At 35.5% G+C, this 17,876-nt stretch overlaps 2 protein-coding genes across 3 annotated transcripts; one reads left to right on the plus strand and one right to left on the minus strand.

Moving 5' to 3' along the window:
* Positions 1-265: 265 nt before the first annotated feature.
* Positions 266-3,885, plus strand: LOC142976402 (kynurenine formamidase-like). Its single transcript, XM_076119737.1, has 5 exons — positions 266-521; positions 2,423-2,544; positions 2,905-3,096; positions 3,411-3,584; positions 3,697-3,885. Exons 1-5 carry the CDS (start codon positions 301-303, stop codon positions 3,789-3,791), a joined length of 804 nt encoding a protein of 267 aa, XP_075975852.1. The 5' UTR covers positions 266-300; the 3' UTR covers positions 3,792-3,885.
* Positions 3,878-17,306, minus strand: qin (tudor domain-containing protein qin). Of its 2 annotated transcripts, XM_076119734.1 has the most exons (22): positions 17,050-17,306; positions 16,237-16,478; positions 15,698-15,776; positions 14,999-15,130; positions 13,708-13,862; positions 12,886-12,966; positions 12,520-12,792; positions 12,354-12,445; positions 11,805-11,968; positions 11,397-11,558; positions 10,983-11,060; positions 10,758-10,910; positions 10,239-10,386; positions 9,862-9,996; positions 9,445-9,598; positions 8,976-9,104; positions 8,567-8,663; positions 7,466-7,692; positions 6,859-7,097; positions 5,908-6,685; positions 5,541-5,830; positions 3,878-5,455 (listed from the first exon to the last, which is right to left on the minus strand). In XM_076119734.1, the coding sequence occupies exons 1-22, from the start codon at positions 17,105-17,107 to the stop codon at positions 4,126-4,128; spliced, it is 5,196 nt and encodes a 1,731-aa protein (XP_075975849.1). In that variant the 5' UTR covers positions 17,108-17,306; the 3' UTR covers positions 3,878-4,125. The 2 variants fall into 2 exon arrangements, with proteins under 2 accessions (XP_075975849.1, XP_075975850.1); XM_076119735.1 differs by lacking the exon at positions 14,999-15,130.
* Positions 17,307-17,876: the final 570 nt, after the last annotated feature.

The following is a 17,876-nucleotide window of genomic DNA, read 5'->3' on the forward strand; positions in this document are numbered from 1 at the left end:
TTTCCCCGTTTTTGTACATTTTTTCACTGTTACTCTGCTCCTATTGATCGTAGCGTGATGATATATAGCCTATAGCCTTCCTCGATAAATGGGCTATCTAACACTGAAAGAATTTTTCAAATCGGACCAGTAGTTCCCGAGATTAGCGCGTTCAAACAAACAAACAAACAAACAAACAAACTCTTCAGCTTTATAATATAAGTATAGATATGTTACATAGTTATGTCTCACCCTGTATATACACTTACCCGATTTAACAAGGTCCGTAGTCGTCGCGTCGTTTGGACAGTACGATTTGAGATGGCCACCGTATCACTAGCCTGGTTTATGGTCGCCGTGTCTTGTTTATTGATACCGTTATCAGTAACTGCTGACAGTTTGCAAGATTTATTGTTCAGTGGAAACTATGAGTTCATAGACTTAGGTCACTCTTTCGATAATTCCACTGTGTATTGGCCAGACTCCGCAAAATTCAAATTCATTAAAAAAACTAAAACTCAAGAAACTGCAGATTCATTTTGGTAAGTTTCTGCTATTTTATATTTGGTATTAATATTTCTTCTATTCGCTCGTCAAGGTTGGTCACTAACTTTTAATAGACGTTTTTAAAGTAGGTAGATAAGCGACCGTCGTCCAGCCGAATCTCCGTTTTACTATGACTAGCTGTCTATGATAGATTACTTCAAATACGTAGACAGAGGTTTAATAGATTACTCCTCTGTAAAAGACTATAAATCTGATATTACCTAGGCGCCTTTGCCTGTAGACAGTACCTACCTAGTACCTACATTACATTCACTATACCTTGCTATTTCTGTGATATTGAGACACCCTACATTTGTCGTAGTTGTGGTTTCTTATATCCGTTTTCCGTAACATTAATTTAATGATAGGTATCTACCTATATCTAAGATTCAACAAATAATATGTATATGTTAATAAACCTAGTTGGTACCTACGTTGTAGAAAAAATAGTAGCCGAACAAGAAATTAATTAGGTAGCATAATATACCTAATTACCTACCTACATAAAGAGATACCTAAATATCAACGTACACGCTACTAACTTGAACACTAACTAACGATGTTGGCTAAGAATAAAAAACTAAGAACTTCTTAGTTACGTTATAACGTTACGGTGCATTAACACAGGATACGTCCTTGACGATATGTCAAATGTTCACATTTAACACGGAATCGTCTGTTTTCAAGATTCGTTAAAATATTCGAATTGATGTATACATCATACCTAATTAATCTAATCATATTATTATAACATTCACTATTTGTGATTCTAAAGGACGAATCGACTATCGATGTTCACATGTTAAACGTGTGTAGGTACATGGACATTTGAAAAGCATTGCTCTCGTCAAAAAAGTAACGAATCGTGAAAAACTAATTAAGGTTACAGCAGACACATCGACTCGGGAGCGGATCATCGTCGTCTCGTCGTCATCAAATAGGCGTCCACCTAACATAAGCGGATCAGAAGTTCCGTCTCAGCATCTCGGCTACAGCTAGGCGACTCACCGGTTACGGCTCGCCGACCGTTGGTTGACGGCACTAGTTCAAAGTGTTTAAACAATAAATCAATGAAAGCACGTTCCGCGACGCAGACCACGGCAGGGGCGTGGTCCAAGAGACATAAGCGAGGGTGCAGAGTGCAGAGTCTGAAGCCAGCGTACCGAAGCTTGAACTGCACTCGTCCCGAGTAAAGCCATTGCCCATTACTTTATTCGACGATCCCTTTCCAAACCGATACGTGTTCTATGAGCCTTAGTCTTTGTCTGAACAAGCACTTAGCGGAGCCGCAGCCAGCTTAGCCCGCGTTTTTTTATTATTTTTGTTAAAATAGTACTCCTTGTCTAACTTTACCGAATAAGCATTTTTGACGTGGGAGGAGATAAAAAAGACTAATGAAACAAGCTTTCATGATATGTATCAAGTGATCCAATGTAAGAAGTAGGTAGGTACCTGCTCACTCGTACCTACATAGGAACGCTAATCTGTCTATATAAGCGGTCTTCCTGCCAGCCAGAATAAGGTGTAATGATCATCACATAATTTGAGTTCTAGATGGTTTTTTAACACAGCTGTTAAGATTAATTGAAGAGATACTTTTACGTAGACCAGGTACTTGTTCCTAGGTTTTGATATAAATATTTGGCTACAAAATCCAAATATGTAATAATATGAAATATCCAATAGGTATACACGTGGAACTTGAATTTCGAAATCTAAAAAGGTGACACCGGATGAGATAAATACGTACTTAGGTATCAATCTGCTTATTATCTGCTCTCATGAAGAATTAGGTACATTTTATTGCACGTTGATGCATTTATTTTGAAACCGTTTGCCTATTCTTATCAGTCTGTTCTTATCATAGATTGAATATTTACATTATTTTTGAAAATAGGTATGCTGCAAATGACTTCGAAGCCGGAGAACATGGAGGCACGCATATGGATGCCCCCTACCATTTCTATCAGCAAGGAAAATTCGTTGGAGATTTACCTTTGGAACGTTTGATTGTATCGTGTATGTATATTGTACAGTTAAGTTTCTGCAGATTTTGGAGTCTTACTTAGGGGCCAGGATCTCTAAGTAAGCAATAAACGACAATCTTTCGAATTTTGCGTCGCGGAATTTTTATAATTATTCATCACGAAAAACTATTCAATTAATCAATGTTTCGTGTAGAAATCAAAGATAGCGTGGTGACTTTATAACTGTACATTTCGGACGGACTGCGTCGTCAAATATCTATCTATGAAATGCGTGTTCGCGTTGATTCACATATTATTATGCTATTATACAACACAGATGCAACGCGGAGTATCTTTATGTATCTATTGCCTAGAGATGAGACGATAATAATCTATGGTTTTTTTTTTTCAGTAATCATAATAGACGTAAGTTCTAAAGTCAATGGCAATCACGATTACGTTTTGTATAAGAGAGATATGGATTACATGATTAATAATAATTTTGGAAAGCCCTGTATCGTTATCTTTAAATTCGGATGGAGTCAATACTTCAACGACTATGACAAGTACCTGGGTGTCAGTGGAAAAACCTTGAGGTTCCCTAGTAAGTATACTACTTTAAAAGTACACATTAACTAACATTAAGTCACTCACGTGGTCGCTAAAACACTCATAGTAATCCTACTAATATTATGAATGCAAAAGTTTGTGAGAATGTATGTATGTTTGTTACTCTTTCACGCAAATACTACTGAACCGATTACGATGAAATGATATATAGGTAGCTGAAGACCCAGAATAACACATAGGCTACTTTTTATCCCGGAGTTCCCGAGGGATCGAGATTTACACGGAAAGGGTTTCCACCCCGACGGCCTCCAGTATTGTATAATTATGGTGTGTGTATGTATTTACCAGGTTTAAGTGCGGAGGTAGCAGAATGGATTACCACATATAAGAATATTGTTGGCGTTGGAGTGGATGTCGCGTCTGTTGACCCCGGCCAAAGTACAGACTTTCCCGTGCATAAAATACTGTCGAGAGCGGGACTGTACAACTTAGAGAACGTTAACCTACACAGACCTATCAGTGGTAAGCATGGATTCAGTCACCACGATATTTTGATATAAATGACGTGCCGTACTTTGAGCGAAGTCAATAATAGTACGGCATTGATATAATGTGCCTGTTGTTCTTCTTTCAGAATTTAAATGCACAGCTTTGGTACTACCAATGAAAATAGCGCAGGGAACTGGCGCGCCATTACGACTCATCGCAATTTGCCCCAAAGAGACGTAACCTATGTTCTGATGGGAAGTTACAAACAGGAATCCATATCATGTATTTTTTGTAGCACTGTTGTTGCATAATTAAAACAATTATGGAGCGAGAATATGTTTTATTAAGATATTCAAGTAAAAAAATATACCAACGTTTCAAAGTTGAAACGAAAAACTTGAAAATAAACTAAATGAAATTCGTAACAATTTTTATGTAAATCAACACCTTTTTTGTAAAGAGTGGCACAAAGTAACATTTGTATAACTAAACACAGATAGCGACCTGCTTTAATAAAGAAATATAAAATAAAACAAAAATAATCACGGTGAAACTGAACATGAAGTTCTGAAACTTAATCACACTTAAGGAATATTTTATCTTCAATGAGTTTGTTATAAATTAACTCATCTTTATCGTTTCTCAGTTCAACTAGTGGAAACGAATCATCACGGCTGATTATCTTCGCATTAAATGGTCCTTGATCAAGGAAAACTTTGGCATATTCTTCAGTAACTTTATTGACTTCGATGTCAGGATTTACCTGCACTCCGTACAATTTTGCAGTTATAGTGACAGGCGGAAGTTTTGCCCATTCCTCAAGAATTTCTCTCGTGTCGCCAAGAGGAATGATTTCGATATTGCCGTAATCAATGTATCTAACTTTTATTTGATTTTTCGCTTCGCTAAATTGTAAAATAGATGCGCGGTACCATTGGCCATCCTCAGGAAATATGGCAACGCAGGCCTTGTTCTCAAATATACCGTTCAACGGTGGCAAGTTATGACACTCAGTCTGCAGATCTTCAAATAATTGTTCATAAATTCTAGTGGTGTCATCATCACAAACAATACTTAGCTCAAAAGCATGGATATCGTTGATGATCGTGATATTACACATAAATTCTTCTTCAGAGAATTTGGTATATGTTACGTAATTACTATCGATGGATGTACTATCGTCTGCCATTAGTTTATTCCAGTCAGTCCCTTTAATTGAATCTATATCAAACGAGTCATCAGTGCGAGACATTGGTTCAGCAGTGTCCGATTCGTCTACTACTATGTAATCAGGCCCTGAATCTGATGCTGTTGTAACAACTTCCTCAACGTTTTCAGATTTTGGTAAAGGAGCAAACTTCTTCACGAGAGCTTTCGAGCCATCTGTATATTCTGCCATTTCAAAATCAACTAAATGATCGTTGATCCACAGTTTATCATATTTTAACTCTATGGGTAATATTCCGTTCACTGGATCTGCAGCTACTTTTACGTAACATTGCTTTTCAACAACTGATTTATGAATGTAATCTAACGTTTGTCGTTCCCATTGTTTGCCGATTGGTCGAATTCGATTCAAAATACATTTATGTGCCTGTATAGGTATCTGGTGTAAAGGAACACTTTTTCTTAGGTTTGAAAACGAGCACAGTTCTTCATTACCATAATCAATGTAATGTATTAAACACGTCGAAGCTTCTTTGTTAACTTCCATTACTCTACCTCTGTAATATTTGTTGTCTAAGAAGAATAATGCAACACACGGCTCACCGACAGTCCATTTTGAATATTTTGCTTTCGGGTCGGGTAATTTGAAACGGACATCTAATGCTTTGCGTATCAGATCCAACGTATCTTTTTGAGTCACGTCATGTAAATATATGACGCCATCGTTATCAATGTACCTAAAAGTCGATTTCCAATTTATTTTCATTTATATTCAATATATACTATTTCTCTATAATTTTAAGTGATTTTAACAATACTTACGTCGGAATTCCAGAAAATTCTTTGACTGGCAATGGTTCAGGTGGTAGCCAGTCTGATATGTACATAACATTTGAGGAACCTCCTTTGTCTGCCTTGGGTCTTGGAGTATCCTCATCTTCAGCGATTGGAGAAGGCGTATCTCTGTTGCTACCGGTGTCGATTCTTTTGTCTACCGGTGCCATAGGCACGGGCTCCAACTGCAACCATTCATTAACTGATCCTGTTATGTTTAGGAAAGACAACATATTATTATCATCGCTTTCGCCTTCAGTATCTTCTGAACTGGCAACCTGTAAAAGATAATAAAAGTCATTTTGAAATGTATAAACACAAATAATGAGTTTTACGGTCATTTAAGACAACTTACGATTTGAGATTTATCTGGAATTGCGAGTCCTTGTTCAGTTATTTTGTTGTTTAAGCACCGCCATTCAGACTTGTTCGGTTCTAGAGCATCTCCCTGAATGGTATGGTACACCCATATCTCGATCGGCATACTTTTTCCTTTAAAATTACCCAATTTTGTGATAAATACTCGTTTATAAGCATCCAGTAACTCTTTCAAAAACTCTTTTGTGATAGAGGGCCATTCTTCCCCAACAGCTGGTGCAATTCCGCACAGATGGCACATGATAGCCGCGTCACCAAACGATGGCGCCGAAAAGTCTTTAATAAGTTCCCTCAGACTTGACACCGGTACAGTCTCAATGCACGCAAAATCAGTGTAAAATACTTTGGCATTCTCTTTTTTTTCATCGATTTCCGTTATGACTGCTCTACGCCAGGTCTGTGATTGGTTACATATCGTGCAACATCTATTGCCCACTTCCCAATTAGTTTTCGAGGGGACATTCTTTTTGGAATAGTGTTTCTGTATTTTATCGAACAATTCGTTAAAAGCTTTCTGTTGGTAGACAAGTGAAATATAAATCAAAGATGGTGACTGGTAATGTAGGATCTTAGCCTCTAGTCTAAGAGGTCCTTTATCTTTAGCTTCTAATTCAGACTCGTCAATAGATTTTTCATTGCGTTTTTGTAAAATTGTTATCTTTTTGTTATTTGTGGTTGATGGTGTAGCTTCCGCGAGGGGTGATTTATTGGTGATAACTTGTTCTTCTACGGGCGTTCTGTTGAACATATAAAGTCTGCAAGATAATATATTATATTTATAATAATAATAATAATAAACAAGATAATATATAATATTATATTAGAATAAACAAAGGTTTTTACGAAATGTAGCAATATTTATAATCCAAAGTAGGATAAAATTTACGAATATTCAGCCGTAAATGTAACCATTTAAATGACATCTTACCCAAAACTTATGGCATATTTATGTTTGATCAATTCCTGATTAATGCAGATTATATTATCTGGATCCATTTTATCATAGAGAGTGACGCCGACGGAGCCACTGTTGCGATTGTGTGAATTTCGACTGTCTTCAACTTGTAGTTCTAGCAGACTGCCCTCGTATTTCTTCAATAGGGATACTGATCCCGTAGACCATTTCTTGTTTAGAGGTGTGACGCCGGCGAGGTGACATTCCGCAGCCTAAATAATTCGACATAGGAATTAAGATGTAGTATAGATATAGTATATAATAAAAATGGTTGCTAATAGTTTGAATTTGACTATTCCTTTTACTCTTCATGGCCATGCGTAGGGCCGACGGCTTTGTGTGTTATTTGAGGAGCAGAGGTCAACAGCCTCTAATTCCTAATTCTAAGTAATTCATCAAGCATTTAATAGGTCGACCTAGTATTCAACGCTGGAACCTCTGCACGACAATCGCACACGCTACCGACAATATACATATTTTATAATAAATAATTTTGTTTGGAATTGAATATGTGGTATATCTGTTTTTCTAAGTAAATAAGATAAAACAAGAGCATAGTGGCAGCGGTACAACTACGTACGATGGCTCGTATGGCGGTGAACTTGTGGTGCAGGTAGCGCAGCGCGGCCCAGTGCACCAGCAGCGCCAGGCCCGCGTCGGGCAGCAGCACGCGCACGCGCGCGCGCCCCGGCAACTCCGTCACCACGCCGCGCGCCCACGCGCCGCACACGTCCGCGCCGCCCGCACCCGCCCCCGCCCCCGCCACCTCCGAGCGGTACTTCTCCACGTTCACCGCGCACACCATGCCTGATCAAACATTCACCGTCTTATTCATAAACACACTATAAACCTATTTTAGTTAAAAAGTTTATATAATTTGTTTTCTCTCTTTCATTTCACTAAGGAGTGAAAGAAACAAAACACCTTATAAGCCTTTCATAACTTCATATTATTATATTTTTATGAATAAGAGGGTTAGTCTATTGAAAAGTTAAGTTTCGGGTTGCGTTTTTCAGAGGACAAGCCGCAAAACCGCGAGGTGAAGCCCAAAAAATGGCGCAAGAAAAAAGAACTATATTTTTTTTCTTTTTAATGGACTATTAGACGTTTCAAATAGTTATGAACAGATGTTCGTGCACTTTTTGAATTATCTTCGTTTTTTTTAATCCCTGTATATCCTACTCTAATACGATCTCTATCATCGGGTTTGCTACACCCGAAGTTGTAGGCAGAGGTGTATGAAATACACCTACGTTTCCGTCCCATGTAGGAGGTCACACCTATTGCTCGTTTTATTTAAGAATCAAATCAAATGCCATGCCATACCTTAACCTACAATAATATCTGCTTATTGAACTACGCCTCGTGCCTAAACTGACAATAAAGTTAAACAGCAATATAAACCCTTAAAGGTCAATCATATTACGGAACATGATAATAAAAGGATATTATATTCCACTTCCACATCAAGAAGGAATGCAATAGTCTATAATGGACATATTCATAATACTGATAATAACTTGAATAAGTACTAGATATTGAACCGACAGTATTATCTAACCTCATTGACCTGAGTACACAATGCACTGTGAATAGAGAGTGTTAGTAATTAATGCAATAATAAACAACACATGCCTTGTTTATTTACACACAAATATAGTCAATATTTACTATTATTTACCAAGCTCAGGTAAGTAGACGGTTCCAACATTCGAAGCCATATTATATTCTTGATCTAAATCCTCACAAATCTTTTCGTAGACCGCCTGCAGGTGATGCTACAAAGATAAGAATATATTGAGTACTTTTCTTATATTTTCTTCTTTGTCTTGTCCTAGTCCCACATGTTTTATTTATTAAAAACATACTATCAAGACATTTGACTGATGTTTATACTACCGGCAACTTATCTGACATCAACGCTCTTTAGGAACTTTTACTGTTTCTTACATTTTGATCCAAACAATATTATGTTATAAGTATTCTTGCGTAGACAATAAAACGGGCGGTCTAGCGGTACCGAGATGTCTTTGGTCAGAAAGCAGCCTAAAAACGTTAACAGTAATTATAAAGATCATTTTCATACTCACTTTTCTCACATAAAACTTGTCAGGGCTCACAACATGAGTAATATAAACAGCCTCTGTGGTGTTGCTTTTAAAATCATTGTTACTCATGTATAATTTAGCCTTTTCTTTAATGCCTGTCATTACTGGACACTGTAAAAATAAAAGGGTGTCATTCTGATTCATGTTCAATAATTGAATGCGTATTATTTAGCTTTTAGCCAACATTGTTTATCAGTTATGAAGGGGAAAAGAATAAAAATCGAATATAAAGCTGGGAGTTAGACATTTTCTCTCTTATTCATATACACACTATAAACCTATTTTAGTTAAAAAATACTATAATATGTTTTCTCTTTTTCATTTCGCTAAGGAGCGTAAGAAACAAAACTCTTTATAAGCCTTTCATAACTTCATATATTTTTATGAATAAGGGGGTTAATGTCCAGTCGTTGATAAAACTAAAGGAGACGGCAAAAAAGGAAATACCTACCCGTTGTTTAGGATTGACAATTTTCGCACGATCATGGAACACTAAAGCATTTGCGAGATTGACTCCGTATTCATATGTCGTGACGTCACACTCTAGCTTGAAATCGACCGTCGAAATGTTAATTATACGGCGAATGTGAATCACTGCTTGCTTGCTGAAATAGAAAACAATCTTTATATAGTATTGTACAATATATTATTATAAGTAAGGTATATTCAAATTAGATGAGTCGTGTTATACAAAAACTTCAACGCCGAACACAATAGAATTATTTTTATGGTATAAAATTGCTGATAAAGTGTATCGCCTAGTTTGTGGTCGATTTTGTCGTGATGGCAATTTATATTATTGCTGGTAAGCATATAGAATACACACTCAGCTAAACCGACTATGTATTGAATACTGTGAGTCCCTTACTTGTCTATAATGTTTTGAATGAGAATAGAGTCATCACTAGACCAAGCACCTCTTGTCGGTACACAGTTTGCCAAGGAACAGTTGAGAGCCAATGGATACGGGCACTGGATTCGCGAAGCCGGTATAAGGCGTAATCTGAAAATAATAGGATGTTATTATTGCAAAAATATAAGTTAAGTTAAAGTTTTTGTTAATTAATAATCAGAATCAGGGATTATTGCAATCACTTTATGGAAATTAAATTCAGATGAGTTTTTATTTGAAAATAATTTAAGCATTAAATGATTCAAATATAAATTAAAAAATAAAAAGATAAAGCAAAATCGACTATTTTTATTCCTCTGCAGTAATTTTTCAGTATAAATCAAAGAATATACCTATCAATAGAAACAGTTTCGATGCTCCCGAAATCAAAATAGAACACTTTTATCTTCGGCTGTTGGCTTTCTTCAGTCCTATCGACGCCGATGACGCGGCACCTTTGCCATATATTGTCGGTCTTGTTATAAGCTAAGTAAGTCTTGCCTGCACACAAAATATTCAAATGAGTCATGCAAAGCAACACGAAACGTCACACCGTCATATATTACGACAACTTCAAACAAAAAGTAGTGTCACATTTCAGTTTATATCAGCACTTCATGTGCGATGTACATAGTTTCTTTTGCACCATTGACTTGTTTTGAAGTTGGTATTTTTAGGAGCACAAAGATATTAACATAAGTTGTTAAGAAAATATAGTTTTTAAATAGTAAATAAGTAGTGTTTGGCAGCGTAATAAGCTGTAATCGTGCAGTTCTGAGTTAAGGATGCTATATGAATGTGACTTTATTATTTTACGACGAGATGCGTTACGCAAAAGGTTTGTTTTACTGTTAAAATTTGGATGGACTTACCCAGAGATATGTGATTCGTCGACGGTTTAGTAAAAGACGTGGCGTTACGAAATTCTCGCAACATTTCTTTGACAATGCTTTGGTGGCATGACCTCTGCACATAAAAGTTATGTGGATCGACAATGTGCGATATATAAATTAGTTCCTGGCAGCCTAAAAATAAAATATTTTATTAGTTTTAGCCAGGAACATTTCATAATTTTAATAGAAAATTTGTTGACTTACCTTCGCGAAGTTGCTGTGGGAGCTGGCTTTCAGGAAATGGGGAAACTGGATGCACTAAAGGCTGCTGATAATTGTCATCTAAAATAATTGATCAAACTTACTAAAATATTCGCAATACAATATATATTAAGGCATAAAGTTCATTGATATAGGTATAAGTATATTAAGTATAGTCAGACAACATAATAGAAAGCGTTTCATGCACGGCCTGCGGCTGCCGAATGCATACAAAATGTAAAAATAATTATATTATTATATATTATTCAAAACGTCTCACACTCGCAGACATTTAATAATAAGCAGACATGGTTTCCTTTTTTGGACAAACACTTTAATCTCAATTAATACTCTTGACAAATCGTGCAATCGACCACTCTCTACTAAATTATCAGGCTATGGTACTCCAGTACATACTTTGTGTTATATAAGTTCTGTTGGAACCCTCACTATCGAGTGAATTCAAAGATGACACAGAGCCACTCTTGCTGCGATATTTCGGCACTGACTGGTACAAAGGCCGGCCCTTTTGTTTATCTTTTTCAACGTTTTTCTTCTGTTTAGATTTTTCACGCACATCTACAAAAATAATATTAATTTAAATTATATAAATATATAACAATTATGCAGTGCTAACTATTTAAATAAGACATGATTGACCATCGTCATGCAGTTTGACTCGTAGTCCGGACTGATTTATGAGTGACGGGTAATTCTAAGCAATGCATAGTAGTTAAAGTCCAGATTGGCCTATGATCAATACCCGAAAATACAAAACGAAAGCGATAATTTTATATTGACTTGTACAAAAATATGTGTTTATACCATTTGGTAGCTCCGGAGGTAGGACAGGCGCGTTTGGTGGTGGTGGTATTTCAACATCATCACTCAGTTCTGTCGTTGAGTACAGCTTGTATACAGACTTCACATTGCCCTCCAGGTGCACATAATCATTGATCAATGAAACCAGATCTTCATTTACTGTTATTCTGTAAGATTGAAAACAGCCCTCATTATACTTTATGACTTAGCTTGTTACTCTAATATCGAACAGACCATTCATTGATTTATTGTATGGTTAGTGATGAATCTAGTTTTATAGTTGTTAAAGCCGCCCGAAAGGCCTTTGACATGGCTTAACAACTTTTATCTAATTGACAACAACCGGGATCGACTTTTGACGTGCCCTGCGGAGCACGGAGATGCTTAGTTTAAGTACTACTATGTGGTCACCCTTCCATGGAATGACCACGCCAAGGGTTGCTTGACCTACAGATCGTATAACGACCAGTGAGGGATCTTCACAGTTCATATTAATATATATGTTACTTCGCTATTGTGTGATGTGAATCAAGTAATATTAAAATTACTAACTTGAGAGCTTCCTTGTTTGAATCATCTTTATTCAAATACCATGGAGTATTGAGAACATCTTTGGCATCATCTAATAGTGCTGGTAAGTTAGCCTGTATGGAAAAAATATATTATAACAGCTGTTTTTGTCATGGGTAAAAATGTGGACCAAGAAATATTAATATACCTGTTTCAGTTTCTGAGGCTCAGTGTATGCTTTTATCAAATTCAAAACATTTTTGGCCTTTTTGATAGCAGACACAACATTTACTTTTGCTTGTTTCAAGGAATCCTTCTCTGAGCATTTTAATTGCAAGATGATATTCATTGTTTCTTCCTTGTGCTTCTGGGCAATAGCAAATAACTTTGAAAAGTGTTGATCTATGCTTGCTATTATGTTAATCAACTCTGTAGCAGAACCTGTGTCATTTTCGTAATTGAGCAGTAAGTATCCAATGTCCTAAAACACATTGTAAGTTTTAGAATAATATCTAAGTTAATAGTAACTGTTTTTTGATACAGGAAATATCTTCTTTTTGCTCTTTATACTCACAACAGCAGTCTTTGTGAGTCTTCTGAAAGTTTCATCCACTTTTGGAGTTATTTCATTTACATCTTCTAAGAAGGCTTCATTCTGAAAATACAATGAGTCACTTTTTTTCCTAACTTGTTTATAGAGAAGACTTAAAAGATAAATGAATGGATTGTATAAAAGACTAGCTGACCCGCGCAACTTCGCTTGCGTCACATAAGAGAGAGTGAGTCATAATTTTCCCCGTTTTTTAAACATTTTTTACTGGTACTCTGCTCCTATTGGTCGTAGCGTAATGATATATAGCCTATAACCTTCCTCGATAAATGGGCTATCTAACACTGAAAGATTTTTTTGAATCGGACCAGTAGTTCCTGAGATTAGCGCGTTCAAACAAACAAACAAACAAACAATCAAACAAACAAACAAACAAACTCTTCAGCTTTATAATATTAGTATAGATTAGTATAGATGAGAGGAGCAAAGGAGTTAACGTTTGATAAAAAGTGATAGCATGTGACAGTCTAGCCAAGGATGATATAAAATATTCAATATGCACCACCTATATTTAGAATATTAGTTAGAATAATATTATAGATGCAAAAGTTTGTGAGAATGTATGTATGTGTGTTAGTTACTCTTTCACGCAAATACTACTGAACCGATTACGATGAAATTTGGTATATAGGTAGCTGAAGACCCAGAATAACACATAGGCTTTTTATCCCGGAGTTCCAGAGGGATCGGGATTTACACGGAAAGGGTTTCCACGCGGACAAAGTCCCAGGCGACGTCTAGTTTAGACAAATACTTAAGTAATAAAAAAATGTTATGAATACTTACAACTTCATGTATGGATGTAACATTATGGTTCTTGCAGGACTTCTCTCCTCCAACCATCATACAGTCCATACATATGGGCTTATAGCAATCTTTGCAATAGTATTCCAGCTGCTTCTCTCTATGAACTTTACAGTAGGATGGCTGCATGGCTATGTCTGGAATAATCATTGTAAATATTTAATATGACTTGTCAAACAATATTACTTTTCTAATTTCCTACTTTACAACTACATGGTGCTACTTTAGAACACTTCTCTATCTTTCTATGTAGGGCATTGTGCACTAAACTTTTTAAAACACATCACCAATATATTTGTGTATGACTTTCTAGGGTGTTCACTATTGGTTTTCATAAATATATCAAATACTCACTCAGTGGCGTAGCTACCTTGGCTGGCACCCGGTGCGGAAGTTGGTGGTGACACCCCATGATGGGGTCCCCGTCGAAAGTAAAAAGCAATCATTTTTTTATGATTTATTTTTTATTATTTTGTGTTTTAGGACATGTATCATTTATTATTTATGATATTGAAGAAATAACAAAACACAATAATAACTAAGCCAGAAAAAGAAAATTTGGTTTTTTTTTTACATTGTTCTTAAAGTTGAGAGACCTGGTGGGTGTCACCCCAAAAAAGGTGACACCCGGTGCGGACCGCCCCCGCCGCCCCACCTTTGCTACGCCACTGTACTCACTGTTTTTTCACTACTTGCTATAAAATAAATACTATATGAAATATTTAAATGTGTTATACAGTAGTGTAATGACGCCAGTTTATTTCAGATCTAAATACCTTTCCGGGCTACCTTACCATTCGTTCCTCTGTAATGATGGCAATCATTTACCAAGACATGATAATATGGCGACAACTCGAGTAAAAGCTTATAAGTAAAATATATATACAAACATTTGTTAGGCCTGTTGTCATATATAGGATCAAAGTTATGTGCAACCAAAGCTACGCAAATAAAAGAAAGGTGCATACAAATTAAATGAGAATGTTAAGGTTGATGTATGGATAGAGACAAAAGCCTTGCAGGAGAATCAGTAGTAAGTATGAAAGCCATATAATAAAAAAATAAATGGATATGCTGCCTAAAGGAGGATATTAACAAAAATAGGCTGAACAAAAAAGATGGATGAACAAAATGAGTTTGGCAGATGAAATTAGTGGAAGATGAAAACATGTAAAAGGATGCAACTTATCTAAGGTTTGTTAATTCTTATTAGAAAATTATAGCTTGTTAATTTTACTGGGTAATTTTATTGCTAATACGTTTATACATTCACCTATGTCCTGGAGTTCATGGTTCTTGAATATAACGAAATTTTTATGAGACTTCATGAAGCAATTTTCACAAAGTATTGTGGAGCACTGTTGACACATTTTAGAAGTAAAAGCTTGGCATTCCAAGCATTTTCCTAAAACAAAGTTGCCATTAACCTTTGGTATGCATATAACTTTAGAACAGATTTGCTTTGGGGTTCTCAGTGCTTTGGAGCAGAAATGCACTTATGCGGCTACTACCATGTTTTGTTAATTTTATAATAAAAAACTTTGTGTATAAAGTTGAAGCAACACAAGTCACACTGGTGCATTTAGGCTCCAAGCGCTAAGAACCCCAGGGCATATCTGCTGTAAAGTTCCAAAGGTTAAAGGAGAAACCATTGGCTAATCCAGTAATATTGAGAAAGGAATTTCTATAGGGGTCAAGATAAAGTGAAGATTGGAATATTAATAGATAGAATAAATTAAAGTTGTTATTGACATTTTGTTTACTGACAACCAAATTTTAACTACTTCTGGATAACAACCAGTTAACTAAACAACTAGAAGTGGCAGATACCTCTGTTGTATTTGTTTAAAAGGTTTTTGACTACCTCTGGCTGTGACCCCATATTTTAGTAGACTATGGCTAATATTAAACAGTATTCTGTCAAAAAAGGTTTAAATTCATAATATTTTCCAAAACATTTTCAGCTACTAACCTTGGGAGGATCTAGATTTTAGCACATCTTTTAGGTCCACAAAATGATCATCAGCTGTATTTTGAACTGTTTGAGGTTTCTGTAATAAACGATACAAGATGACAATGAGTAAATTTATTTTTAATACTTTTAAAATAATTTTTATAAATTTATTCAAAACACTACATTATTTATAGAAATTTAGTGCCTTTGTTTACATTGTTTCCATTAGAAAAAGCTTACCAAGTCCTCAACCTAGATACTGATAATAAAATAACATACTTTGCATAAAAGTACAATATACTCTCTACAACAGCTGGCCAAAACATCCCAGGTTCAGGATCAGTGTTATTGGTTAAGTGGCAATAGGCTTGCTTCTATTACAAGGGACCAACATTGTTAACACATTCACTGCCTGGTAGATTTTAGTGGCACCTAGTTTTGCATTACGAAACACAAAGACGTGTTGGGGGCACTGAATGCATTAAAAGAAATCATGGGTGTATTATAAACACCTCTTCTTACAGCTATGTATATAACAGGTGTGATAAAATTCTTACCTTTAAAAGACTGACAGTTATTTCTCCAACCATATGCATATTCACCGGGAAGAAATCATGAAGCTTATCTGGTTTTTGGACTACAGCCATAGCATCACTAGATTTAAATTCAATGTCACTCCCGCAAACTTTGCATTCTATTGGTTCCAAGCATTTTATGATATTCAAAATGCAGTTCTCGCACATTGAATGGCCACATGTTAGAAACAATGGTAAATTGCCTTTTGGATTTGATGGTGTCACTGGAATAAGTTATAAATGATTTATTTACTTTCAACCTAGTACTTACTTCAACTACAAGATTTTTTTTAAATCATTGGTAAAAACTGAGTGATAATTATCACAGTAGCTCACACAAAGGAATGAAGGGTTTTATTTATGTTTGAATTCCACCTGGGAAAAATCTTTGTGTCATGATGCACAAGTATTTGTGCTGAGCCTGGTTGATATTCTATCTATAAGTATGTATTTAGAAGTATATAAGTATGTATATTAGTTATTTGGTTTCCTATTACAAGCTTTGTTTAGTTTGGATTGAAATTACCGTGTGCGATTAGTCCAAAGATATTTATTTATTATTATTAAAGAATCCCCATAAAATAGACAGGTGCACCGATCCAATAATTTCTGTTGTATATCTAAACAAACACCACGGATATAAAATTACGCTTACCCACCGGTATCTACCCGGCAACAAAAATAATAAAAGTATAGCTAATTCGTACGTCACATACAAACACTTTGTTGTTATTCGCATGTTATTATATTTTTACATTATTTGTGTAGATTATTCAAATATATCATAGTACTTACAGTTAATAAAGTAGAGTTGACTGCAGTTTGGACAAAACTTTTTATATTTGCCGTCCATTGCGAACGATGAATGTTTTGATGTTTTGTATTATAATTTTGGGATTCAACGTTATACGTTTATCATAATGGAAACTTATAAACTAAAGTATATTAACTACAATTCCTATTGGATTGTAGACACTTATTTGAATAAAATTCGCAGAAGTTGAAAACTGCGATTTCAGCACAAAGCTAACCACAACCAAACAAAATTCAAAATTTTTTTTGTAGGGTTGCCAGTGTTGCCCGTTTGCCACTCCAATGTTAGATTTTCGGACAATTCACTTTTCAATTATTTCACGGAGTACCTTAGTTTGTATGACTAGTGTAATATTGTTAGTTATTGATTTGAGCTCATATTGCAATAATATCACTGAATTCTATCATATATTTCTAGCGCACACTCATTGTTCATATCAATATTTAATATTATTTAGTCAGTTTCTATTATGTGTCCAAAGGTCACCAAATTGTTTGGCGGCACTTAATATTTTGTGCACATGCAACGCAAATCATTAACTTTAGGGGATAAACATGCTCGGAAAAAGAAATCTGTCGAGGCTTGGAAAAAGTTAGTGTGACCAGATTAAAGATATCAAAATAAATCAAAAAAATATTTAAAGAATTTTGCTACTGGTTGTCTCATTTAATGCTTATAAATTATTTTATGTCACACTGTATCAACGTCTTACTAAAAAAACTTAACTAACTTATAACTTATACTAACTATGTATTGGCCAGGCAGGTTACAAAAAATAATCGCAAAAGTATTCATTTTCAAAATTTCT

Source organism: Anticarsia gemmatalis, chromosome 11 (genome assembly GCF_050436995.1).
Source record: "Anticarsia gemmatalis isolate Benzon Research Colony breed Stoneville strain chromosome 11, ilAntGemm2 primary, whole genome shotgun sequence".
In the NCBI taxonomy this organism is placed as follows: domain Eukaryota; kingdom Metazoa; phylum Arthropoda; class Insecta; order Lepidoptera; family Erebidae; genus Anticarsia; species Anticarsia gemmatalis.